Source organism: Hippichthys cyanospilos, chromosome 12, assembly GCF_059441005.1.
Source record: "Hippichthys cyanospilos isolate Australia breed blue-spotted pipefish chromosome 12, RoL_Hcya_1.0, whole genome shotgun sequence".
NCBI lineage: Eukaryota > Metazoa > Chordata > Actinopteri > Syngnathiformes > Syngnathidae > Hippichthys > Hippichthys cyanospilos.
In genome coordinates this window covers 15,523,930-15,545,933 of record NC_142380.1, presented here as the reverse complement: position 1 = coordinate 15,545,933, position 22,004 = coordinate 15,523,930, and the positions used below count along the sequence as shown (strand labels likewise).

The 22,004-nt window shown below is 38.1% G+C and overlaps 3 protein-coding genes across 3 annotated transcripts in view; 2 read left to right on the top strand and 1 right to left on the bottom strand.

Moving 5' to 3' along the window:
• The first annotated feature begins 2,688 nt into the window (after positions 1-2,688).
• On the top strand, positions 2,689-4,875 carry klf17 (Kruppel like factor 17). Its single transcript, XM_088430534.1, has 3 exons — positions 2,689-2,875; positions 2,973-3,957; positions 4,034-4,875. Exons 1-3 carry the CDS (start codon positions 2,798-2,800, stop codon positions 4,207-4,209), a joined length of 1,239 nt encoding a protein of 412 aa, XP_088286660.1. The 5' UTR covers positions 2,689-2,797; the 3' UTR covers positions 4,210-4,875.
• Positions 4,876-8,572: 3,697 nt separating this feature from the next.
• Positions 8,573-12,955, bottom strand: ppp1r35 (protein phosphatase 1, regulatory subunit 35). The gene is made up of 6 exons (XM_088429786.1): positions 12,739-12,955; positions 11,950-12,167; positions 11,720-11,861; positions 10,071-10,192; positions 9,897-9,987; positions 8,573-8,954 (listed from the first exon to the last, which is right to left on the bottom strand). The coding sequence occupies exons 2-6, from the start codon at positions 12,163-12,165 to the stop codon at positions 8,647-8,649; spliced, it is 879 nt and encodes a 292-aa protein (XP_088285912.1). The 5' UTR covers positions 12,166-12,167; positions 12,739-12,955; the 3' UTR covers positions 8,573-8,646.
• An 8,463-nt stretch (positions 12,956-21,418) lies between these two features.
• The window catches only part of slc6a9 (solute carrier family 6 member 9), a 68,803-nt gene continuing 68,217 nt past the window's right edge, over positions 21,419-22,004 (top strand). The window contains exon 1 of the mRNA XM_088429017.1: positions 21,419-21,557. The gene's annotated coding sequence lies outside the window, so the exon portion shown is untranslated. The remainder of the gene's footprint in view (positions 21,558-22,004) is intronic.

Genomic DNA, 22,004 nt, shown 5'->3' with positions numbered 1-22,004 from the left:
AATTTGCAAATGCTTCCTCTTTATTTAATGGTCATTGTAATTGTGTGCTCTAAAGTTTTTCCACATGCACATTATCTGGTTACATCATCTTGAAATAGGAAAATTGTGACAGTTAACCCTGTGACCTCTTTCTTATAGTATAAGCCTCTGTACCACCATAAATACGACTCTTCATAGACCAATGAACTTCACCAATCCGCTAAATATCGTTTCTTAGTATGTGGCCACCTGATCTCATTAGACTAACTGGTGATAGCTTCATTAGTGCCGAACAACTTTTAAACCATTTAGCCACCTTGAGCCGTCTGTATATTGGTGCTGGATAAACCTTTTAGCGCCGTCACTAACCAAACACTGAAGTAGGGCGGTAATCTATTGTTTGATATATCAAGTGCTTCATTAGCATATGGGATCATGTCATGCTGCAACATGCTAAACATCCTGATGTCAAACATGCTTTCATGACTTGCTTTATCTTGAGAGGATTTTAAGCAGGAGACTTCATATTCGTACTTTATGTCAGACCCTCAAGCTCTGGAGTTTATCTAAGATAAAAGCTGGCTTTCATGATTAAAATAATGAGCCCCAAATGTGAGAATTGCGCTTGATTCTTCCTTTGCCTCAACATGTTGCCGCACAAAGAGAATCACACTGTAACTTCACATAGGAAATAAGGTATATCTTCTATAATTGTTCAGAATGGAAAATATGAGATAAAAGCCAATAAAACTTTATTATTATTATTATTATTATTATTATTATTATTATTATTATTATTATTATTATTATCTGTTGTTGTATCATTTGGACAGAAAGATATTAGGAACCTAAACTAATTATTTTATCAAAATTTTAGGTTCATGTTTTTTGAGGGGAGGAACATATGAAAAAAAATGAAAGAACAAACCCTTAATCAAACCTACCTTTATTTATTCATTCAAGTTGTAAACTGTGGCAGTTTAATGTGTCTATAAGATGGCATGCCTCAGCTCTGTCTGACTGTAATCTTCCGTAATTGTGTTTAGAAAACACTCAAGCTGGACTGCTTCCTCCCTTTTAAAAGAGCCACAAAGAGAGAAACCTGAGCCTGAGGTGGTTCTTTATCTCAGTCTTTCTGTCTATTTGCTCCGGTTGTGTTTTACCTAACTTACATGAATTTGATCAAACCCAGTGATGAGAAATGGTAGAGGATGTTTTCCTTTGTAGGGGGCACTTCTAAGTATGGGGGAAACACACGTTTGTATTTCATGGAAGCAGGAGAATTTACATGTCTGTTAATTAAAGAAAATAGATTACTTTTCCTGCTTAAATTGTAGAACTTGATTTGGTTATGGGCAAAGATTTACAGTACTAGTCGGAGGTTGGAAACACATTCTAATTGATTGTGATACAGAAGTTGAAAAAATCCTGAATTGCCAACAAATACTCAAGTCTTTGACATAATAGGAGAAGTAATGATGGAATTGTTTGGTTAAAAATAGTGATCAAAACAGAATGTTTTAAAGAATAGATCCTTAGGCACCTTTTACATGTCTTATTTTTTCTCAGGTATTTTTTGATGGTGCTTAATGGCCCAGAATTACTTTTACCTGAAAGATGTGCTGAGTTAACGGCTTGAGTTTTTTAAATTGAAGAAGCTTCCAATCTTTTGACCAGAACTGTAATTGTTTTCCACATACATCCAGTTACTCGGGATTCACGCCATGGTAGAAAAAAAAGGCTGTACTGCCCTTCAATTCCATGCTAGTGAATGATAAAATACATTTTAATTAGAATATTGATGTAGACTATTTTATACCTGTAAGTGTGTGTATTATTATGAGAAACGACACTTAGACAAATCTCTGCCTAATTATCACATTGCTGTTGAATAAAAATGAATGATTTTTAATGGTGAAAAAATAGCGGTAAAACAGGAATGAGAAGAAAACATAGTTCTGAGTGACGGTCTTTTAAATACGGATACCGCAGTTTTTTTTTCTTTCATTTCAAAATTTGATTTGTTTGGATGAAAAAAAGGAAACGCACACGCAGTCAAATCAGACTTTTTTCGACCCCCTCCCCCCCAATTCGCACCTGTAGGCCAACAAATTATCATAGCAGTGACTGCGGGGCCTCACGGGGCAGTTGGGGAGGGGGGAGGGTCATTACAGAAACATGTAGTCTTTTGTTTGACAGCCAGATTAACGGCTCGTTTCGATGGACCCTTCACACGTCGGGTATTTACAGATCAATTTAGGACAAATTAACGACCCGCGTGAGAGTGTTCCAATGATTGGCGCGAAACACGAGAGATAAATTATGGCTATAGGAAGCCAGGGTGGCGTGGGGGTTGTAAAAGAGATAATTTAATAACATGGAATCGTGAAATACGGCATGTATTTTGATGCGCCATCCATTATCCAAGCCGCTCATCCTCACAAAGGGTCACGAGCATTTTGATGAATGAGACAAACATAATTTCATCAGTGAATATTCTCTAAAAGCACCGATATGTTCCATTAAGTATGAATTGAGTAAGGAGTGCATGTAGACCGGTTAAAGGTTTACACGATTTACCTGCATACTTGGCACCTGATTGTCATCCGTGCGCGATGATGGAAGGGAAGGAATGAATGGGGTGGGCGTCTGCCACGCCCCCATAGGAGTCAAAGCACTTTATAAGAGGCTCCGACCGCTCATCTTTGAACAAGCAGCACTCCATGGACAGAAGGGAACCCCTCTGTAGTGTAGGTTTTTTCAATTGCTATTCGTTTTTTCATTGTTGTTTGGTTTGATTTGAGCTCAGGGGTTCTGCATGGCTTTGACTGAAATAGCGATGCCTACCACCACTGCGTCGTTTTCGTGTCTCCAGTCCATGGGTCCTTTTATCAACGTGAGTATTCCAAACTTTTTGTGAACATGTAAGACTTGCTTACAGTAGGATTAAGTGTTTCGATTCCTGACAAATGTTATTTTGTTCCACCGCTCAGCGGTGCCAAGATGAACGCGGGAGAGGGGGTGCAACTGACATCCAAGTGGAGTTCGGCATCTTCAAGTCTCCAGTTTCGTCTTCCAAAGACGACGACGAATTGGGCAAATTCGTGGACCTCGATTTCATCTTATCGAATACCATCGGTTCAGAAGTTTTGAGCGACGGTGCCGACGGCAGTGCGGACATGTCTCCTCCTCAGCCGTGCGTTTATGCGCTCCCGGAGTCCCCGGAGAGCTGCGGCGGCAGCTCGGCGTCGGAGTGCGCTGATCGGCCTCTTCCACATCAGCCCCACAACTACCACCCTTTACGCACTCTCATGGGGGAACTTCTCGACCCTGACGTCACTTACCCACGGGAGAGTTCGCCGGAGTGCACGGACAACGCGGCTAGAGATGGCCGAGAATACACCGAGCTGGGCGCGCTCAACTCGGCTGCGCAACACTACCAGCCATCGTCGCTTGGATACAAAATTAAAACTGAGACTGTTGGCCAGTCGTGTATGTTGGCCGGTGGGGACTTTATGGGACACACTGCTTTCATGCACCAGCAAAATCAGACTGCGAGTTTTGAGTTCGGTCCGCGCGCCATTCCGCAGGAAGCGCTCGAGCGAACAGACTGTCATTTAGTGCAGCTCAGCCTCACCAATCATCACTTCCAAGACAGCTACGCGAGCAGCCCTTACCATTACGCACAGCACAATATGTCCACGCGCTTCCAAGGACACTTCAGCATGCACGCAGAGCGCGCTCACATCCACCAGCAAAGGCAAGCGGCTTCCGCGCAGGGGGTCATGCTCACTCCTCCATCCTCGCCCTCTCTCGTGGACTTCTATGGGCACGACGAAGCAAACGGCCTCAAGCAGAAGAGAGGACGCAGATCGTGGGCCCGTAAGCGCGCTGCCACACACAACTGCGAATTCCCCGGATGTGGGAAAACGTACACGAAAAGCTCGCATCTCAAAGCCCACATGAGGACTCATACAGGTGAGCGTCGCGCTTTATTTCACGGTATCTTTGATCACATACAGTGTAGGCTAAATGTGTTCTTCTCGTCCCTCAGGTGAAAAACCGTACCACTGCAACTGGGAAGGCTGCGGGTGGAAGTTCGCCAGGTCGGACGAGCTGACGCGTCACTTTCGCAAGCACACCGGGCACAGGCCGTTCCAGTGTCATCTCTGCGAGAGGGCCTTCTCCCGATCCGACCACCTTGCCCTCCACATGAAAAGGCACATGTAGACGGACAGCAATTCCATTCGCAAGCGTTTGTACATTCCTGTGCATATAGTGACTTAAATTATGACCACTTTCGCGTGCCTTCCATAAATTATTAACTACTGCTGAGTGCCTTTAGAAAAGAGGAACTGCACGGGCAGGGCCCAGAATGCTGCACCATGTGTATTTTTGTAGTGTTTTTACTCTTTTATGTTTACAGTCGTATCGCTTTGATAATGTTTGAATTTTTCATTTTCACTAACTTTTTTAAACAAGGTAGACATGACCAATTGCGTGCGTTAAATCGACTCCAATTCCATTGTGATGTCATTATGATTCCTAAAGGGAAGTAAAGTGCAACCAGTGGGGACTGCAGGGACTTTTTCAAAGTGAAATCATGCTTTTTTTTAAATGAAGAAATGTTTTACATTCCGGAGACCAATCCGTCTACTGCTCCAAAAATGAATTTTATGATCCAAAATAAAAATACTTTAATAAATACCGTTGTGCAGTTTTCATTCCTTTTTGCGACAATGTGTTATTTCCTATACAAACATTGCACGGAAGCGGGAAAGAAGAGTTTATCTGTCAGATTGGTAAATTATATTTCCATTGACTTTTGGAGGACAACCTGATTCCTGCTAATGGTAAAAGTCTGCCTCCTTGTGGTCAGTGTTATAAAGGCACGGACGGTGCTTTTAACCACACTGAATACAATTGTTTATTTTACCCAGTTTTATTTTGTCAAGTCGTTGCTTGAAATAAAATCTAGGCATTCTGTTTGTTTGTGTCATTGTTATAGTCATATCCAAGTTGAAAGTCCACGAGAGGCATCTTTCTAATAAAAGCAGAAAGGTTTTATGCTAGCAATGATTGGTATTTTGAACTTTTTGAAATCTCCCTCAAGATCTTCTCATGACCATCTAAGTCTCAAAACCACAGCCTTTCCCGAGAACCTGTAGAGGAGGTTAAAGGTCACAGGTTGCTGGGTGACGTGTACAGGTCCGTCGTATAAAACTCTCGTTCCTTTTCGCAAGCATTTAAAAATGAACACACTGTGCTGTTTTGAATCTCTACCTGTTTTTACAATCTATTTTAATTTTTAGTCGCCTTGTGTTTTTCCAGAGGTGGCCATTTTACATTATTTTGTTGGTCCAGAATCATTTTAGGAAGCTTTTGTTGATATCCCGTCAAATAATAATGCAAATAACCAAAATATATGTATATTAAAGTTATACCTCCTCTTCCATAGTGATATCACCAATATTTAGTGCTATTATAGTTGATGAATATATACTTTGTTTTGCTTAAATTCAATGATAGCTTACTAATGTCAAACCAGTTCTTTGTGGAATACTAATATTTTCCAACAGTGTTCAAAAGCTTTTTGAGACTTTCTCCAGAGGACTATAAAGTTGTATCGCCTGCTACAATACCACCTTAAGAATTTTTGAGACACAGCCGATATCATTTATATACAAAATGAATAATTTAGGACCAAGTAATCTTCAACTTTGTAGATTTTTAGCCCATTTTACATTCAATATTTACCATCTTATTGCTTCACTATTGCTACTATGGTTAGCGACAGACAATGATGTTCTCATAAAAACAAGACCTTCTGGGTTCACATTGCTTTCACGTTGTAAACTTTTCTTCCTTTTAATTTCACCAGACCCATTTCTCAGTCATGTGCACCTGTGTTTACAGGAAGTTGTTTAGCCTAGCCCTAACTGTGAGATTTACTTCAACTGTGTGATGATTGATTTGACACACTAATTGTGTCCCTATTATTGGTTGCTAAATAACAACCTGGTATTTCCATGTTAGCTTTCGTGAGTATTTATTGGATGTTTGGAGCTTGACTAACAATCAGCATGATCAATCAACAACTTTGCATTTTACTCTGTCATGGAGAATCATACTCAGAAATCTAAACCAGCGGTCAAAGCACCATCACCAAATTACAGGTAGGTTAATCTAAGTAGTGGAGGTATTTTCTGTGCAATATTGTAATTTTATGAGAAATGGTGAAGTATTAATTAACAATAAGTGCAGCTGTTACTTTCATTTTTCTCACTCAGCCTCGCCCAGTTTCCTCATTACCTTGCTTAACCTTCTGCATTCCACTCATCTAATTAGTCTTAGTGTATTTACTTGGCAGGTTCTTATCAGATCTTTGTTGATAGTGTTATTATTCTTGGATGACTGACAGCGAGAGGTGTGTTAATTTTTATTAGCGTGATATCCTTTATGCTGATGTTGAATCGCACTTCATACATAGGGTATATTTGTAAAAAACAATACATTGGTACCTCTTCTTACAAACGCCTCTCGTTACGAAAAATTCAGCTTACAAAACGCCTCGGCAGAAAATATTGTCTCTCGTAACGAGAGAAAATTCAAGATACGAAAGGCAACGTTGTTGGCATATAATACGAGACACGGACACACTGTTGCTCATACAAACATGACTGTAATGTAGTACGTTATCACAACCCTTGATGTTTACCATATTTGTTATGGTTTGTAATGCATTTTTAGAATTTAATAATATGCCGGCTTTCCCACAAACGAGACAATAGTTTTTTTGCATTGATGTTTACTGTGGTCTTCCAGCTTTACTCGTTTCATCCACACTTAACACCAATAATTTACACCGTAGAACTAAGAAACATAAAATTGACATTAGCTATGGCTAACATTGTACATATTCAAATAAAAACTCCTATGTAACATACCATTTTGGGCTGTCGCATCTGACTTTAGTGTTGTTAGCGAATCATTAGCACTTTATCAATGTCATCACACAGGACTTACTTAGCATGACCCCAATCTAAACCTAAGTAAACTTACATTCTCAAAATAATTTAAAAAACATATATACTATTGCTCCTGTGGACTTGTAAATGGCACCTGGATCACTGGAAATGTAAAAAATGTCAAAATCAAACGACGTTTGAATCTATTGCAACTGGATTGCTGGAATGTTTTGCTTCTAACCCAAGAAGTCTAGCTAGTTCATGCAACAAGGCTCCGTCAGGACAGAGCAGCCTGTGAAAAACAAACTATTTCCTCCAAGTTGGAGGTGCGCTCTATCAGCAAAAAAAGTATTATTTTGGGATGCAAGAAACAACGTTTCTTCAAAGAGAGGCCTCTGTCAGGTAAAAAAAAAAAAAAAAAAAACGTCGGTGGAAACGCCTCCGTTTATATTCCAGTCAGTTGGAGAAAGTTGGAGACTTACCTATGCATACCTGAAGGAGAGCATGTTATTCTTATCTTAAGTTACCAAGCCTTAATGCATGAACTGATGAAGCCTTTTCAGATAAGCGGTGAAACGTTTTTTGAACTGCTGTGTGCCATTTTTACCCCTTGGTGTCAGTAAATCCTAGTGGATAGAGTTCAATTCAGGCATTCAGTTAAGGTTAGGAAAAAACTCAAGTCCGGACATTGTTGTGACATATTACTAACGAAATACAATTTTTTTCTATATTTGAAAGCAATCACTTCCTCAACCCTCTTTAATTAAAATGTAACTGTGCAAATAACTGAGTTTGCTGTGTTTCCTACTGTTCACTGCTGGAACCTCAATGCAACTAAGGACCTCTGGATCAAATAAAAAGTGAGGGTTCCGAGATGCTACTCCAGAACGCAGCAGAAATGTACTTGTACAATCCTTCCCCTTTCTCCTCATGTATGAGCTGGAAAAAAATGGTCTTTTCTCCTTTTTTGTGCAGTTTCTTGCAAATGTCTAACAGGTGAACCTGACAGTCTGTAAAATTTTTATTTTCATCTCCCCGATAACATGATGTAAATGAGCAACATATACGTTCACTTAAGACTTGCATGAAGCAAGTAAATAACTTAACCCAATCTGCTTTTCACAAGTCAGGAGTGGCTGGTTAGGCAGTTAGCTGAAGGAAGTAGCATACAGGCAGAGTTTGCCTGTAAAAACTTTGGCGGCCCAAAACCTACGACCAATCGCCACCACAATTTGTAGGCAGATTCCTACTGTTGTCAATGTCACCTTGGAAAGATATAAAAACGACCATGACAGTACTCTTTATTTCCACTGTTTTATCCTCATCAGAGCTTGTTTGCTGTCATATTTGGTGACAATTGACAAATGTAATATTCTTGTAGCTTGAAAAGATTTGTTCTACAGTTGAGGGTTTTCACTAAGATTCCATCCTGCGAGGTATTAAATGTTAAAATGTGTCACTTCCACAATTGCGAAACATATAAAACACTTTATTGTGAAATAATACAACTAATCTAGGTTATATGCCACTTCATGGCCAGAGTCAGTTGAGATAGATTCCAGCTGACCTTAACAAGGACCCTAATGCGGACAAACTCTTTAAAAAACAATGGCTGGATGAGATGATACAAGTGAAAGCAGCTTTAATTGAATGATCTTAACTTTTAAATTACATAACAAACAAATAAAGAATTATTATATCAAGGGTTGGATTCCCAGCGACCCCTTCGTCTGTAAAGGTCAAATGTTGAGGAGGCGGGCCGAGGCGTTGGCATTGGGTTTCTATTGACTAGCTCGTCCTCCACGGAAAGGGGCTTCTGTCGAAACAAGTCTGAGGTCAAAAAGATGTGGGGGGAAGGGCCTTCTGCTGCTTTGTTATTGTTAAGACTTCGGGGAGGCGGAGCCAAAATCAGTCTGTCCTTAACGGCTTGGCTTATCAGATGACTTTCAGGCACATCCACGCTGACCAATGAGGTGAAAAGGGTCTGAGACCGAGAGACGTTAATGCCTAAGGAAAAAAAAAAAAAGATTCAGACATTAGAAATATTATCTTAAACAGAAAACTGGTATTAAAGGAGAAGGCAACAATTGAATAAATAATGATTAATGCCTTTAAGTGGTGCTCTTCACAATTTCCATGGCACAATTTCTATGGCTGATTAACTACTGCGCAAAAGGATATTAGAGATTTGTTTCTAAATACAGTTGTGCCTTAACATATGACTGACTAGTCTGGTGAATTTTGAGATAAGAGCTGTCAGTTGGGCGACAAGGTTGGAAAGAAATGGTTTTGCATTGCAGGTTGTGAGTCAAAATTCACATGTTGTACCTCATTAAAACAATCATAACCCGTAACTTTGGGTATTTATGGCAATATGAACTCAAGCGATGTTGCGGGGAAAGGGAAAACCAACTGCTTGAGGATGGGGAGCGCTGCGTTCACTGACAACGTGGGAAATCTGAAACACACTTAAACTGCAACCAATATAGAATTTATGGATGTGAACACACAAAAATATGAAAAATGTACAATGTGATTTATTCTGTTTTGCCACACTGTTGGTGCGTCTTACATGGTAACATAGAACATACCAAAATTTGACCCTAAAACTAAGGGTGCTTCATACAGTATTTGGGGAAATAAGGTAATACGCGATAACAAAACATAGCTAAAGGTTCAGAACCAGAAAATAATTAGGCTATGCATTATGTTACGACATAATGACACCACTGATTTATCCATATGGTCGGACTTGACTTACACTTGAGGAGTGTGTGATATCAGCACATTAATTGCGCGCACACAGTCTATGAGAGCTTTTATACACAGCATTTTTAAAATTCATTCAAATTTGGCAAACATGTTGGCAGCACTCTCCCGTTGTGGTCTTTCAAAATTGTACTACATTATTATCTCACTTTACAGGGATTTTAATAAAACACGTGTTACCTTGTGTCGCTCTGGTGTTAATCTGTTTCTTCGTTTGCTCCACTTTCTGCAATGTTTCCTGAACGGCTTTCTGGGTGTTAAACTCTGCCGCCTGGGGACAAATAAAAAATACCAAATAAATGTTACCACAACAAACCCTCTGAATAAGCCCCTTAATTGAAAGCTGTAGAATACCTGCAATGCCAAGAGCTCTGCTTTTAGAGCCAGGGTGCTGTTTAGCTCCACCTCCTCAAGAATGTCTGGATGGTCATATAATATGGCAGTGGTAGGCTCAGTCTTCTGATTCTGGGTTACAGCTAACAATAGAGAGACGGTTTTAACCAGAAAGGTCAGAAAAGTGTTGGTGTTACACATTTTCCACTTGCACGTGGGCATAAGTACTCACATTAGGCCTTTTTTTTTTATACCACGCACCAACTCATCAAATGTTGATTAATGGAACCAGATCCAGCAGACATGAAATAGTGTCTTGTCCACTCAAAATGAACCTTTCTAGTATGTATAGTAATTTTCAAAGAGGCATAGCTGTAGAATTGGCTGCAATTCACCAAAGCCCAGTAGACAGTGTTGGAGTGACACGTGACTGGTCACAAATTTTGAGGAGGCTAAAGAGTGCGTCAATGAGGTGGCCATGTTGGTTGGGGTTTCTTTCCCTTCAAAAGAATGTATGAAACATATGGCGGAAATAATGGCAGGTGAACGAGTCCCTCGAAATTAATGCTCTAGAGCAGTCGTTCTAAACCTTTTTTTCGTGATGTACCTCCTGTGAAATATGTTTTCAGCAAAGTACCCCTTAACCAAGGCGAAGCATGTTTGGGTTATTTAAAAAAAAAAATGCCCTAATTGACTGACTGATTAAACTTAAGAACCTTTCAAACTTCATTTGTTTTGGTCCATAAAAAATAATCAAGCTAAAGCATCCTCTTTTAGATCACAGAAAAATCTGTTATCAAAAAGAAATAACCTAATTGTTAATAAATATTTGGACACAAAAAGAATCAACAAAGTGTCAGACCTGTTCTCAAAAAGAAATACTAATAAATAAACGTTTGTCCACAGAAAAATATTGAACATAAATTGTCCTGTTTTGGTATTACAGTAGAGATATGTTCACAAAAATAAAGCATTAATTGTTAAGAAATATTTGTCCACAAAATACAATCAACATAAGTGTCACACCTGTTCTCAAAAAGAAATAATTATTATTTGTCCACAAAAAAATATTCAACTGACATGTTGGGTCAAAGCATTCTAGTATGGAGGACAATCTGCATAAAAATTGAATTTGAATAACCTACAGAACAGCCTTTTTTTAAATATTTTTCTAAAACATATGATTAATAATTATTTTGAAAGTATTTTCGAATTTTTAGGTTTAATCCATCTTGTAAGATGATTTTGTGAAGCATTAAAAAAATTAATAGGACTAAACCTGTTAGTCGGCTGTCCATAATCAATTGAAAAAAAATCTTACTTACTTACGGTGTTGTATAATTAACTATCAGTCTTGTATTCCTGTTAAAACGTATTTAGAGTTCAGCAGATAGCGGCCAGCACTTCCTATTTGACATGACAACATGACTTCATGAGTTTTCAACCTCTTAAGTCATTTATGTCATTACATGGGTGCCACCCATGGTTCAAAATGAAACACTACAGCACCATTGCACCAGGAGCCACTGGTTTCTGCCTCCTGGCCTAATGTGAGTACATCCAAACCGTCAGTATCCAGGTGCATTCTGGGTCATGAGGTGAGTAGGGTTTGCCACAGAATAATGAGTACGCTTGAATACAGGAAAAAAACAAAACATGTTATCACTCACTCTTTAGATTTTGGTTCCCATGGAGATTATCTCTCCACCTCCTCCGATTACTACTTGGTTGTTGAGGTGGTGCGTCACTGTTCGATTTGATTTGTGGTTCCGGTATTACCTTCACGACCACTGGGTCTTCAAAATATACATGCTGTGAGCGACATGTATGTCATTAGTTGCTAACAAAAGTCACATAGATAAAAGTTGCTGTCCTGCTATTAGTGGTGATTAAAGCTCACCTTTGTGTTGTTCTTCTTTAGTATACGTTTGTTCATTTGTTGCTTCCGGTGAATGGGGTGAGGGCTGGCCATGACAGACAGGTCTAGCTCGGGACACCTCGTCAGCGCAGGAGAGTAGGAGAGGGGAAGGGGGGCTGCTGATGGAGATGGGGGAGGCGAGGCGAAGGATGCCCAGCCTTCCATCATAACAGCAAACGGGGGCGAAATAGAACCCATTCCTTTTAAAGTTTATGGGACAAATGGTTAAACAATTTAGTTTCATCAAAGCAGTTTTGCGGGATTACGAGATAGCATGTGAGTGATTTTTTTTTTTAAATAAAAACAGTTGTTGGTTCTTTATAAGCTTGGTTGAACAAAAAACGAGGCAAATACAAAACAACGAATCAGATGTTATATCAATGCAATTGATTCTCGGTTTACGACGGCGTTTTGCACATACGACAACAAAGGGGTGACAGACTTGAAGGATGTAATTCGGAATGTACTATAGTCTATGAATAACCTACGTCACAATTAGAGGATTGGAATGAAAGGTTAAAATAAATAAAAAAATAATCTACGAAATCAGATAGTGTATTTGTGAGTCGCGTGCAAAGCCCGTTCGTACAATCGAGGACCTGAAGATGTCAACAACAGAGCCAACAGTAGTCAATTGCAAACAGATAATTACCAAATGCCACTAAAGACTCGCTTCGGTTAAAGAACATAAAGAGACCACCGACATCGAAGCTGATGAATACGTTAACTGTTAGTAAAGCTTCCTTCAGTACAACATTGGTTCTATTGTACCTCAGTTCGAGTCGAATGATCAACAGTTGTTGGTTTTGGGGTCCTAGAACGTAGCTTGTAGTTTCTTAAATTGATTCCGATGTGATCAATGACAATTAATTGCCAGTGTGCCACCGATCAAAGTTAAAAAACACGTATGTGACCTATCCAATAAAATAATAACACGTCTTCTAAAGCTGTTTTTAATAAGGAACGAAAAGTTTCTTTCCTTTTTCAAATTCCCTCCTTCTTTTCTAAAAGTGTTTCCGGGTCCGGTGTATGCTGCACTGAATATCACACTGACCCCTAGCGGCCGTTTATTAAAGGTTCGCCATGAATTGCTTTACTGTCGTTGATATCAACAAAAGAGGCATACTTTCTTTGCTCCATAATCGTCTTTCTATGTTTTTAATTTGATATCGTCATGTCTGTGTTGATTTTAAGCTATCTACAGTAGGTCTTGTTAAATGGCTCCTTCAGTTCTAAATCTTGGGTGTGGTGTTTCCCTATTTATGTCTTAATTAGACAAATGTAGAGTTGTAAAGATTAATAAATTGTTAGACACAGATTAAAATATAAAAGATTACTTTTTAGAAATATTTCTTGTAATAGTGTAACATACAATGTTTGCTGTAAACGTTCAAGAAAACATTAAAAAACAATGAATGATGACTACTTTTTTTTTTTACAAAACATTTAGAGTAAATGAAGCAGATTAAAAGTTACCAAATTGTTTTTCTTTATTACTTATATCTTTTTCCCAGACATAGTGGTGAGGATGTGTATTTGGTACAGCAAGCTGGTGCCTATCCCAGTTGTATTCGAGCAGCAGGCAGGGGACACCCTGGACTGGTTGCCAGCAATCGCAAGCACACAGAGACAATCATTCAAACTTACAATCAAACCTAAGGGCAATTTTGGAGTGTCCAATATACCTACCCTGCATATTTTCTGCAAAGGGGAGGAGACCAGCGTGCTTGGAGAAGACCCACGCGAGCAAGGGTAGAACATATAAACGGCACACAAGAAGGCAGGGGCCAGCTGGAATTGAACCAAATCCCAAGTTAGAGATAAAAGAAAACAAATAACTAATTTGACCACTTTAGTTGAATAATATAATAATTTCGCTTAAAAAAAATCTTAGAGTGCTCAAAAAGACAACTAATATAAAATAAAATAAATAATAAAAAAACATATATATATAACATATATATACATACATACACTTGAGACTACATAATACGAACTAAAATTATAGTGAAAATGAGGGGACCAGCGTGCTTGGAGAAGACCCACGCGAGCAAGGGTAGAACATATAAACGGCACACAGGAAGGCAGGGGCCAGCTGGAATTGAACCAAATCCCAAGTTAGAGAAAGAAGAAAACAAAGAACTAATTTGACCACTTTAGTTGAATAATATAATAATTTCGCTTAAAAAAAATCTTAGAGTGCTCAAAAAGACAACTAATGTAAAATAAAATAAATAATAAAAAAACATATATATATAACATATATATATATACATATATATATATATATATATATATATATATATATATATATATATATATATATATATAATATATATATAAATATATATATATATATATATAAACATATATACATATAAACATATATATATATATATATATATATATATATATATATATATATATATATATATATATATATATATATATATATATATACATACACTTGAGACTACATAATACAAACTAAAATTATAGTGAAAATGTTCTTCATTTTCATCTTTGACAGTTTGTCAGATCATCTACTCACCTATCATTTTCAGCATGTGCTTTGTGAGGCGAAAACCTTGAGAAAGAAAATACACGGACCAAGCACCGACTGAACAAGATGTGCATTTTTACAAGGTTTCGCCTCATGAGGTAGGATTTCAGTGTTTGGTAGCTTTGTCGATGGATGGCCCAGCTCTAAGAAATGTATATCATCTTATTAGTATGAAACTAACCGAGCTGAATATAAATGCAAGAAAAAGGTTATTGGCTTCATCCTTATGCCATGTGTTGCAACAAATGACGACACAGCGGTCAGTGGATGCTTCTTTTGTTCCGTCATTCTGTTTGTTTCAAAATTCAAGAGTTTTATTTTCATATGCATAGTGACACTACGCACTTTAATTGACATTATATTTTGATTCATTATCATAATTCAAATTAAATAAATGAATAATTCAATTAAATCAAAACTGTACACAACTACAGTGTAGTAAAATAGAACATAATTGTGGTGAGTCTTCATGAGCCCACCAGGATGTACACTTTACACAATAATGTTAGTATATTAATGCGGTTCCACGTGACTGATCAAATTCCCGACTTGTCAATTCAAATGCAGATATTTCACGATATTTTCGGAATCTTCCCTTTATACTTTGGACCGTAGATGATGAAATCCCTAAATGTCTTCCTTGCAATTATATTTTATGAAACTTGTCTTGTAAGTCTTGAACCTTTATTGAAAACAACTGAGACAATTGGGGATGCTTCTTTTATACCCGATTCAAGACACTCACTTGTTTTCAATCAACCTGTTCACCTGTTCCAAAAAGGAAGATTTTTAATCATTCATTTTCCTTGTTTTTTGCTGCCCCTAGCTGCCCCAACTTTTGCAGAATGTTTTTGCTGGTATTGAATTTAAAAGGAGAGAGTAATTTCATAAAAACAATAAAACACCCGAGTTTGAACATTGAAGTTTGAAATGCATCTTTGCTGAACATTCAATTGAAAATAGTTAGAAAAGGATATGAAAATAATTGCACTGTTATTTTATTCATGTTGTACAATTTACAATTCACTGGAAGTGAATTTGTACTTAATCCCAAATTATTTTCTACATATTCAATTAGCTGGTATTTCTAACAACCTAATTTGTCAAACGATTTATTCGTTCAGACGTCTGAAGAGTCTCATGCGGTTTTGGGGCATGATTGTGAATGCACTCCCTTACTGCAACATTTGGGCGCTACAATGGTCAGAGCGTTCACCTCCCTTCTCAGTCCTCTCACCCCACCTTCTGACCATCTGCGCACCAGCAGCGTCACACACACATACATGCTCTAACCCGATCGCTCCTAAAACAAGGTAAAACCCCAATTCTGCATGCCATAGCCTCGCAGAGTCATGTCATTGTGTGTTCGGCATCTACCACCCGTTGCCCAATTCATACACATGACTATTTTGCCCGTGCAGCGACGTTTCCATAAACGGACATGCAGCAGCCCCAGGCTACCACACCTGCCTGCAACATTGCGTTGACGCATTCATGCTGTCTCTGCAAGATGCGCTCGCTATACCTTTGTCTTTTCAATGAATGTGGATGCTCGCAGCCGCGGACGCGTACACTACAAGCTATTTGCACACAAGACACAACATTTCATTGCATGATAACAAAAGAAAGAACGATGCCTGCAGTCATTAACTACAGGTGTAGCGACACACATTAAAGTATTACCAGGCTATCTTAAACATTAATTTTGGTTTTGTTTGCACCTAAAATACACACATAATGCAGTTTATTTCAACAGTATCAAATTGTTCAAGAGGTTTGGCATTGCGTCAGACTACTACAATTCAGGCAGTAGCGTCCCTGACAACGTCCGCTCGTGCGCGAGCGCCTGTGGGGGTCGCGCGTGTAATACGCGTGCTCTAAACATGCAGCTGCCCCTATCTATAGTGGATATCTGTTGTAAAAGGAGGGGCTTGGGAGTTGTTGACCCGGCTGTGGTCGAAGAAAGGAAGGGTGTCAAGATGATGCAACTTTTATCAAATAGTGGCCGAAAAACTACGCATTATGACGCATGTTGAGGAATCGTCATAACAGTAAGATAACACACTTTTAGACTGTCACGCTATGACTTAGGATGTATGTATGTATGTATGTATGTATGTATGTATGTATGTATGTATGTATGTATGTATGTATGTATGTATGTATGTATGCATGTATGTATGTATGTATGTATGTATGTATGTATGTATGTATGTATGTATGTATGTATGTATGCCTGTAGTGCATATGCATGCCTGTCTGTCTTTCATGTCTGTATTAATAAATGAATGGTAAATAGTGTACATCTATCTATCTATCTATCTATCTATCTATCTATCTATCTATCTATCTATCTATCTATCTATCTATCTATCTATCTATCTATCTATCTATCTATCTGAAATGATATTTAATTCAAAGCTTTGTTTTCTCTGGATACTCTGGTTTCCTACCACATTCTCAAAAACATTTTCATCGTGTGTATAATGGAAAATTGTAATTGCCCTCAGGTGTGTTTGTCACTGTGTGCCCTGTGATTGGCTGGCAACTAGCTCAGAGTGTATCCCGCCCACTGCTCAAAGACAGGTGGAGTAGGTGCCAGGATGCCCTGTGAGCCTTGTGAGAATAAGTGGTTAAGAATGAGTATTTGATTAAAAATTGTGGATATAATGTGCATTATAACTTATTGTTTAAAAAAAAGACAATAATTGAGCAAATAGCAATCAATTTACTTATGCTTTATCTGTCTTATTTTACAATCAATTACTGGTACTAAAAGATTCAGCCAGCTATCCATTTTTTAAGCGCATGCTGGAGCCTGTCCCAGCTGTCTTTGAGTAGAATATGGTGTCCATCATGAGTTGGGCATCTGCCAATTACCATACTAAACTATTTTGTTGTACAATTAAAGGGATTTTGCACTTATGGCTTGTACAACTGTATTTGTGTTAGCAGAAAGTTGATATGCCCTGTGATATGACATCACTGACACATGAGGTCGTCGTCTACCTCAGAGCCATAGTTACACAGATCTCTGTGAAGATAAAAGTTATAATTTCTAGTTCAATTGACTTTAATTTGCAATTATTGAATTCAGACTCCATTGGTATCTCAACAGCTCAAGTGAGCTTTTGGGTGAAACCGTAAAAACAGGTTAGTGTGTTCAAATTATTATTTTGTACTCAAAAGAGATTGCGTTCACTTAATGCATATAAATGCAAATAATGAGAGCTACAGTAATAGCATTATGAATAACATGATACCCGTGTATAATATGCTTGCCAAATTGCCTTAAAAAGCAGTTTTTTTTCACTGTGCTTGTGTAAAATGAAGTCTATGAATCAAGGATTCTAGTTGTTTACAACGCCTCGGTACAGCTTAGGCATGGGTACATGTCAGAACAAAGAAGGTTTTCTTTTTTTATCAAGGCCCCTGTAGATTACCTCCTCATCCCACCACTGATGTAGGATTTTATTTTACTCCAAAATTATGACTGTCTCTGGTCAAATGTATAGAGCTTTGTTAAAATTGTGTTGAGATAAACAGTGTACTTGGATCACATTATATAATATATAGTATCAGTAGCAAGTGAATCTAGGTTCCCTATATACTGAATCAAGTAGGTTGCTGAACTGGGTGGTAAAAGTAGGGTAAGTCAACAGAAGTTGCACATGCATGAATGGTAGTAGATAAGCACAACCCTAACCAGATGCACTCCTACCCCCACTGTATGATATCATTATCCACTCAGACCTTAGCCTGCTTGTTCATTTCATAAAGAACTCAAACAGCAGCACATGCCCAAAAGAACCATTGGCTTTCAAAATACACAAGAATGCATTGTATAAATAACTGTATAATTGTGTTGGCTACATACACATTTTAGCAATGATACAGATTACAATGCTTAATTTGGTCACCAAAATACGGATGGGACATCTCGTATTGTTTCATCTCTATCTGAATATTTTTTTTGTTTATCAGGAATCATGCAACTCATGAGTGCAATGCAGTGGTGGGAGTGAAGGCAGAATTGAGAATCCATTTTTGGGCAATTTCTAGACAATCCTTCACCCTCGCCTCCTCACAGTAAGTGCACACCCATCGATCACCCAGTCGGACAGTGGAAACACAATGACATGAGCTCATATGACCTCTTTTACAATAGAGAGTCGAAAGACAAAAAAGTCTTGTTTCTTGGTGAGGAATAAGAGTGGTTTATAACCAAACATCCACTATGATGCTCCTGTGGTGATGCAGGGACGCTAATTATAAGCATACCAGACTCAGGTTATGTGATTGGTGTTGAAACACTGTGGAGAATTGTTTCCCTGTTAAGTTAGTTTTGGCAAGAGGACACACTGTCAAATTGAAGAAACAGTCAACCATGGAAAGGACGATACTGTTGCCCTCAGGTGGATGGCCAATAATGCCTGATGACTCTCTGCACAATTAATGGTATCGTTGCATTACTTAATTATGCTCTATAATTTTGTGTAATGTCACTTTTGTTATCGTGGATTTTTTTGTAAAACTAGAAACAAGCAAGGCATGAAGAATTAGTCCAATGGAGAATCTCAGATTGAAGAGCCGAGGGACAAAATGACTTTCCGTCAGGATCAGAACTGAACATTCTTCATTGCTGTCACAAATCGCAGATCAATCTCCAAGGTAATTGAGAGAACACAATTTCGTCAGAGGATAGACTTACTTCACTCAAAATTCACAGTGAAATCTTCAGAGCTTCTGGACAATGCATCAGAGCAATGCAAAAAGAGGAGTGGTACCAAAGGATATTAAATTGAGAAAAATAACAACCGGGCATTAAAGCCCTTGACTATTGACTAATTGTCCTAGTGGCAACAGAGGACAGTCGATGAGGAAAAAAAGGGACTATACAGTAGATGACGCTACTCGTCTGTTCAGGAAGGAAGAGGAAGATATGTCAGCCGAAGTAAAGGTGCAAGAGTGAAAAAGTTTTATCTATCTATCTATCTATCTATCTATCTATCTATCTATCTATCTATCTATCTATCTATCTATCTATCTATCTATCTATCTATCTATCTATCTATCTATCTATCTATCTATCTATCTATCTATCTATCTATCTATTATATGTATATATATATATATATATATATATATATATATATATATATATATATATATATATTTTAAATATATATCCTCTGTTTCCTATTTCAATTTCATAAAAATGCAATGCATTTTTGCCTCCTCCTTGAGAGCGCTTCTGCAGGATAACACAATATATATATATATATATATATATATATATATATATATATATATATATATATATATATATATATATATATATATATATATATATATATATATATATATATATATATCCTCTGTAATGAATGCAAATTGCAGTTCTTTCTGCAGCTTGTATTAAAGCAGCTTGACCTCTCAAATATTACCCTCCTTTGGCATGTTTAAAATAAGTGGTGATTTTTATCTATCTACTGAAATTTTTAAACACATCAAACATTGAAAACAAAGCAACATTTTTCAGATATTTGGATTTACCTTGGAGCACGTATTTAGAAGGTTGTGCTGTGGTTAATTCCTTGTTTCTTTCCACATCAAGACTTGTATTCTGCAGTACATTTTTATGTACATATGTACTGTAGGTACATGTTCTATTTCGTGTATGTACTTAGGTATGTTTTAATGTTATACAATGAAAAAGTTAAAAACATTATAACTCTGGCTAGTAAACCCCCGTGTTGCAGCGTCCTTGGCTAATGTATTTTTCATGTTTGCATCATGTTTCATGTCACGTGGAATACTGAGTTTTTTCCTCCCCTCTTTATGGTATTTTCACAGTTTTGCGACAATAACAACTGTCATGACCCTAGGGGCTTGGCTGTATTTGTGTTGCACTTATTATCTGTTCTGTTGCCTAACTGCCTCCATGCAACGCGTCACTACAACGCTGGTCTGCTGTTGGTCAGTGTTTCCTCACGGAGATGCTGCTCTGCTATTGGTCGGCCTCGCTCGTTTCAAAATGGCAGTATGGTAAAGCGTTGTTCTATCGCGAGTGGTTACAAAACTGTTTTTATAGTGCATTTTACTGCTTAATTCAAACTTGAAAGGGTTAGCCATGGGTCCCAAGATTGCTAGTGATGTTAAAGAGAGAAGTAAGAAAATGATTTATATGGAAACGAAGCTGGAGATAATCAAGAAATACAAAGCTAGCCTGGCCTAGGCTACCCTTACTAGGGAATATGCGCATAACAAGTGCAAATCATTTCTATATTTTTTATTTATAACATTTTCTGAGTGTATACATGTATATTTTATATACCTATATTATATATACCTAGTGTAGCGCCTCTGCTGTCAGGCAAGGCTAGGAAGGCTACTGGGCCAGTAGGAAGGGGACCTGGCCAAAACTTGTCTGTGGTAAATCTTAACTTGATGTGTCTTATCTCATCTGAATTTACACTGTTGCGGTGAAAGAATTGTGTTAGCACTGAGAGCTGTTGACTGTCTAGTCACTTAACTGACTGAAATCAGGGGACAGGTGTGCCCTGGTTCAATCAGGCTGTCTATTAGGGTGTGGTGTTGCCCCTTCCTCCATGGGGGAGGGGCAGTTTGGTTTTATTTCTTTTCCCTTTTTGTTTTATTTATTCATTATACTTACTGGGGTTACACTAGCACTATACCTACTTTACAATTTGCTGCACGATCCCAACCGAGGAACGGATTAATCTCGAAACACGGGGGCCCACTGTCTTCCCCACCCCTATCCAGAGTGTTTCCGCCTGTCGATTTTGTTACCTGAAATTGACCAAGTCAACACAAATCATTTCAGTCAATTTGGGTTGTTTCTTTTTTTTTTCCTCAGGACCACATCTTGGGGTGAATATGATTGCCTGATTCTTAAAGTTGATAATCCTGGACCTCTGACGCCAAGCATCTTGAAGATGATATAAACAGTCTGATGAATTGTGAGATCTTTTCTTGTGGCTCCTCCAGTGTTGTCAGATCAGAGGTGGGTACAATTGTGAATTGACAATGTATCAATCATCCAGCTAAAACCTGTGAGTCAAGGGTTTTCCTCTTTTCCATTTCTGTTCCTGTCTGCTAGACTTTGTGAGGCTGGGTGGTAGACGGAACCAAAATAATGTGTTTAGCTGTATTTCGTAGTAACACCACGTAACTTTGCGCACACTATTTGAATAGATGGATATGTTTCTTTACAGACAGTATATCTGTCTCGTAAATAGTAAGTGTCTGGCTTAAACCAGGATATGCTGAACATTTCTTACCTTTTCGTAATCATTTCTGTTGGTCAGACAGCAACATGCAACATACTCTGGTTGGCTTGTGATGGGAAAAGATAGGTTCTCCTGACAAGTTAACTGATTGGAGGCCCATGACCAAAAAATGTTTCGCTTCTATTTAATAAGTAGGAATGACATTGCAGTACAATGTACAA

What these genes read in the sequence shown, in the direction of transcription:
- ppp1r35 (XM_088429786.1), bottom strand. Translation starts at nt 12,165, where the DNA reads ATGGGTTCTATTTCGCCCCCGTTTGCTGTTATGATGGAAGGCTGGGCA. An exon ending in TAAAGAAGAACAACACAAAG is followed by an intron (nt 11,862 to 11,949) that starts GTGAGCTTTAAT and finishes TGTCGCTCACAG; the next exon opens with CATGTATATTTTGAAGACCC. An exon ending in TGGGAACCAAAATCTAAAGA is followed by an intron (nt 10,193 to 11,719) that starts GTGAGTGATAAC and finishes CTCTATTGTTAG; the next exon opens with CTGTAACCCAGAATCAGAAG.
- klf17 (XM_088430534.1), top strand. Translation starts at nt 2,798, where the DNA reads ATGGCTTTGACTGAAATAGCGATGCCTACCACCACTGCGTCGTTTTCG. An exon ending in CCATGGGTCCTTTTATCAAC is followed by an intron (nt 2,876 to 2,972) that starts GTGAGTATTCCA and finishes TCCACCGCTCAG; the next exon opens with CGGTGCCAAGATGAACGCGG. An exon ending in CCACATGAGGACTCATACAG is followed by an intron (nt 3,958 to 4,033) that starts GTGAGCGTCGCG and finishes CTCGTCCCTCAG; the next exon opens with GTGAAAAACCGTACCACTGC.